The sequence below is a fragment of the Hippocampus comes genome, unplaced genomic scaffold (assembly GCF_001891065.2).
Source record: "Hippocampus comes isolate QL1 unplaced genomic scaffold, H_comes_QL1_v1.1 scaffold147, whole genome shotgun sequence".
NCBI lineage: Eukaryota > Metazoa > Chordata > Actinopteri > Syngnathiformes > Syngnathidae > Hippocampus > Hippocampus comes.
Genome location: NW_017805009.1, coordinates 1,278,256 through 1,283,791, shown reverse-complemented (window position 1 = coordinate 1,283,791; position 5,536 = coordinate 1,278,256). Strand labels below are relative to the sequence as shown.

Genomic DNA, 5,536 nt, shown 5'->3' with positions numbered 1-5,536 from the left:
ACCACCACCCTACATGGGATAGATCCACTCCTACTGTCATTGGTGGACCTCAGCGTTGGGAACCAATCAAGTTACAGCAATGCACAAAACCTCTGAGTCATTCGGCAATTTTTTCAGAACATAGTGCTTTGGAGGGGAAAAAAAACATGATGCACTGAAGCCGCGCGCGCTAAACGAACCGCAGTAGAGCGAGGGATCACTGTATTTGGTGAGTAATTATTTTTGCAATATACAACTGAAGAGGGGCGGCCCGGTAGTCGAGTGGTTAGCACATCGACTTCACAGTGCAGAGGTACCGGGTTCAATTCCAGCTCCGGCCTTCCTGTGTGGAGTTTTTGCATGTTCTCCCCGTGCCTACGTGGGTTTTCTCCGGGTCCTCTGGTTTCCTCCTACATTCCAAAGACATGCATGGCAGGCTGATTGAATGCCCCAAATTGTCCCTAGGTGTGAGTGTGAGCGCGATTGGTCTATTGGTCTATGTGTGCTCTGCGATTGTCTTGCAACCGGTTCAGGGTGTGCCCCCACCTATTGCCTTAAGAGAGCTGGGATAGGCGGTAGCACCCCCCGTGACCCGAGTGAGGATAAAATGGTTCGGGAAATGAAGATACAACTAGAGATTTTGGTCTCTATAAACACATTGGCTAAACCCCGGTGGAACGAAAAAAGACGTGGACAGGAAGAGGAAAAGGGAAAAACAGACAGATTATGAAAGAGAGCGTGTCCGTCCGACCTCGAGCGTCGTGTCGTCTCAACTCAACTCAACTGTATTTATAGAGCACTTTCAAACAGCCATCGCTGCATACAAAGTGCTGTACATGGAGCAATTTAACTCACTAACTTAGCTGTTGTCGTGGCTAGGCCAGCTTAGCTGTGGTCGTAGATCAAAGCTCTATGATGTGTGACGTCCGTTGCGTCAGCACTGAACTTTGGTTGAAGCCAAAAGACGCGCGCGTGCGTACATGTTCGCGCTGACGCACCCATAGCAGAGTCGCGCGTCACTCAAGTGGTGTCGCTACACAACAAAAAGACATGGAAGGTTGAAAGTAGCGTAATGTACCGGTGAAGTTGAAAAGGACGTCTCTTTAAGCAAGATCCTATTTGGTTCTGGTACTTTGGACACACTGTGGAAGGCTTTAAATGTTTTTAGACGAATTGCCAGAAGAGTTCGTTAAGACATTGAAGCTGTTGGTTGCCAGCGCACACACACACCCCTACCGACCTTTAAAAAAAATGCCATATTGAAACAAAATATCTCAATTACTCATCGGGTAAATTCTTACAGAATTTTGGCTCCGTGTTCAACAATCTAGACTCACATTTCAACCAAGTTTGTAAAAAATTCAGTCAAGATCATCATAACGTCGAGATATTTTTTTGTTTTGTTTTCTTTGGTGATGTGTCCTGAGCTTTTTCAACTGCTAACAATGTGCCTTGGCTTTTTTAAGGTCGGAAAACACTGCCTGAAGGATTTGTAGAGCCACGCCTTACCTCCATGGCTTTCGAAGGATCGAATACGAGGAAATTGGTAAGGGCTATCATGCGAGTGCTTTTACTAGAAGGAAGATGCTTCACTGATGATTTCAGGTATGTGAAAAAATGAAAAATAACTTTCTGAAATGTTTCTTGTCAGTACAGTATTAAAAACAAGGCACAGGCAGCATATCTCACAGTTAAAATGTGCTTTAATTGTATTTCTTCTTTTGTTTTCTGACAAAGACCAGAAGATGAGAGACGTCGATGCAGTTCTTTAATAGAGCTGCTGGAGCGAGAGTCCCAATCTCAAGATTTCCTGGAAGCGATCGGCTATTGTCTGATGGAGGTGGCTGGGGGAGGAAGTATGGAGGCTGCTGTAATCCTTCTACAGTACGGAGCAAACCCTAATTATGAGGGTGAGCATGAATACGACTTTGCTTTCAGTGTTTGCCCTGTGAGCTCCGTAATTGTCTTTAAATTTAGAACGAGCGAGTATTCATGACAGATATTGTGTTTTTAAATATACAATACGATATTATGGCAAATGCCACATAGTTGATTTCAGCATATGAAACAGTAGAAACAAAATTTCTGTCTTCTTTTTTGGCTGCAGATTTCATTGTTTTCTGGTTTTCAATCTAAAATTGGCAAAAACTGAACATAAATTCTATTAAAATTGTCAGGTTAGCCAGCGTATCACCTTACTTCAAGAAATTTCAAATGTAGAGTGAGTATTTTTATCGTCCATACATATTTGATAGCATACCGTAAGTTGTCAAATGTAAAAGCTGTGAAAGCCATCTTTCCCCGGGGATATAATTATGGGAAAATAACAAAATCATTTGTCTTTCACATGCCTCTCTCTCCCTGCATGCCCTTCTTCCCACACTGGTAATTCTGACAAATTCCCCTTGTAGGCTGTTGACCATATCCAATGTCATTTTTGGATCAAATAATTGCTTAACTTGCCTGTGTCAGCGTTTAATCATTAAAACTTTGAGTTCAATCTCAATCAGGGGTTTTAATCAATTTATCAGTCCTTAAAAAATGCTCAGCGGGTACATACAGAAAACAGATACGCAACACATCGTGTGTGTTTGTCTGTGAATACATTCACTGACGGTGAGATTTGAAAGTGGGGAGTGTGAGAGAGAGAGAGAAAGTTTGAAAAACTTGACCACAGCTGGCAAATTTACTTTCCCTCACACAGTGGATTTTGTCTGTCTGTCTGCAGTATGCTTTACAAGTGCAATGAATTGCTGTCACTCAGGCTTCCTCCAGCATTCCAAAACCATGCATATTGAAAAGCCAGAAGACAAGACCAGAAAAATATGTGAAAATATATATCCTACACAGTTGTTGTTTTGTTTGTTTGAATTCTTGCAACGTATTTGGCATTCTTGCAAAATATTTGGTTTAGGAGTGATCCAAAAGTACTTCAAAATACCCGAGTTACATTACTTTTAATATTATGATACTTGGATTACATTACTGACTGTTTTGAACAGATAACTTGAATTGTGTTGGAAGACATTTTTCAAGTCACCCTGCCCACTTGAATAGCCAGGGTCTACTGCAGGGATGCCCAAACTTTTTGGACCGAAAATCAACTTTTCGATCAATCAACCTCCCAGGATCGCCCCGTTACCGCACACGCACATACACACGCACGCCATGATGAGCAACAGCCCGACATGGAGGCATGTGGCATACTTTTGCAGCCTGTTAACTATCGTAGCTCACACGTACCGTTTTCAGGTGCTTCCCTCGGCCCTCTAGATTCCTATTCTTTGCCGCTGCCCTCGGCGAATTGTACACGAAAAAAACTGAATGAGAATAATGATAACGATAAAAACTGAATGAGAATAATGATAACGATAAAAGATATAGCGCAACAGCTCTGATCACAAGCTGCAACTGCAGACTGCTGAGCGCGAGCAACTGCCGGTGACGTCGGTGAAAGATTTACCTGCTTTTTATTGTTGTCTTAATATTTGTTGTCAAAATGAGACTGATAGGATGATTAGGGTGCCATGTACATGAACACAAATATATGACTGACATATGCACAAAGACACAAATGGTTGGTTTTTTTCTCCTCTTCACCCCTCGGACGGACGTGGGTCCAGTCCTCGACCTACCAGTCGATCGGGATCGACATAATGGGCACCCCTGGTCTACTGTAATGCAGTGACAAAAAACCCTCACAAAGAGAAGATGACGCATTCAAAAGACTCATGTATTTTTCATCAATTCCCCAGGCGAATTGCCCGGCAGTCCACTGCATGCAGCAGTTCTGAGTAACAGACCAAATATGGTGAAATTGCTCGTCGAGCACAATGCTGACATTGAAAGAAGAAACACGGTAAGTCAAATAATAGGACCAACTGGTTAAATGTCTAATGAAATGAATTCCAGCGTTTTTTAAAATGTTTTTGTTCATTATCGCAACAGTGCCATGAGGACAGCCCATTGGATCTTGCCAGTCGGGACCCGGACTGTTTTCCCTGCCTGCTTACCTTGCTTGAGCTGGGTGCCAACGTGAATGCAAGAAATACACGAGGTGCTTTCGTTTTAGCCTCCGAAGGACACAAGAACAGACTTTTTTTTTCCACTTTTGAAATTTTCTGGGTAAATGCGTGATCAAAATATTTCTCATTGACACAAAGCTACAAACACACCTGTAAATCCTATAATATGCACTTATAAGTGCACCAAAATAAGTGCACCAACTGCTTGTCTTCTCCCAACCATATTTTTGATGGTCTCCTCACAACAAATGCCAACTGAAAATTTGAGTTGCAGGAGTGTACACTTCTTTGGAGCAACGATATCAAGCTACTTATCTTGAGCAGCACATGTGCAAAAATAGCCCGGGAAATAATATAGCCAACATTTTCCAAACAATCACTTTGAGGCCTGTTTTTACAGTCTGCATTTTATTCATCCTTGTGTTAAAGGGGGGCCTAAACAGCACTGCTGTTTGAAAGCAGTCTCGCGTAAACAAGGTTTAATAGTTGTCAGCTGACTTTGTTTACAAGTTATTGTTATATTGTTGTCTCAAAAGGATACACTGCTTTGCTTAATGCCTTGGAAAATTACGATTGCCCAGACATGAACAACCCAGAGAACATACAGCTTCTCCTTCAGAGAGGTATTGACCACACATTGATGTAATCTCTTCAGCTCTTTTGGATTAGCAACATTGTAACAGCGTTGAAATCAGTCAGTTTTACAGGAAATGATAGCAAAGAATGTGCACCTTCTGCACAGGTGCTGATGTCAACGCTGCTACTGAAGATGGCCAAACAGTTCAATCCGTGTTGGTCATCCGGTTCCAGCAGGCGCTTGACGGCAGTGCCGAGGCTGCCGAGACGGGGAAATTCTGCCTGGAAATCACACAGTTACTGCTGGCCTATGGTATGGACCCCAGCCGAGTTGACGATGACGGCGAGTCCTCCCTGACCCAAACAAGCCTGAAGTACTTTGAGCAGCTTTTCCCCCTGGCTGTGCTCATAATCCAGAGCGGAGCCACTTTGTTTTCTGCCGACAGTGACTCCGACTGGCAAGCTCCCACAATTATTCTCCAGGGGCTTCAGTCAGCCTTGCGGCACTGCTCAGATCCGAATTATGCCTCTGAGCTCCTTGAGAAAGCTGAGTTTTTGTTGGAGCTAGCGAAAGTGAACTACCCCAGAGTGAGCCTGCATCCCATCTTGGGGGCGCTTTCGTTTGGACAAGACCCTCACCCATATGCTCCAGCTATTCAAAATGTATATGCAAGATCCTCTCAAGCGCATTTTCAAGATACTCTCAAGCGCATTTGCAGGGCATTTATTAGGGGCCACCTCCAACCGTGGCCACTAGAAGAGAGAATCAATGCTTTGCCATTACCAAACACACTGAAAGGATTCCTTCTTTCTGGGCACACATATAAGCCAAAGCCTGGTTGGGACTGTTTTAAGCCCAAGTTTTAAGCAAGACCTAGAAAAACAAAACTGGACCGAGGTCTACTCAAACGAAGACCCAAATACAGCGTTTTATGTACATCAGTCTACCATAATCT

At 43.3% G+C, this 5,536-nt stretch overlaps 1 protein-coding gene across 1 annotated transcript; it reads left to right on the top strand.

Moving 5' to 3' along the window:
• Nucleotides 1-1,051: 1,051 nt before the first annotated feature.
• On the top strand, nt 1,052-5,536 carry LOC109510209 (ankyrin repeat and SOCS box protein 6-like). The gene is given in 8 exon segments (XM_019860377.1): nt 1,052-1,059; nt 1,476-1,517; nt 1,519-1,584; nt 1,717-1,889; nt 3,735-3,838; nt 3,928-4,036; nt 4,541-4,627; nt 4,747-5,536. Coding segments are annotated over 8 exon segments (1,290 nt in total). The 3' UTR covers nt 5,448-5,536.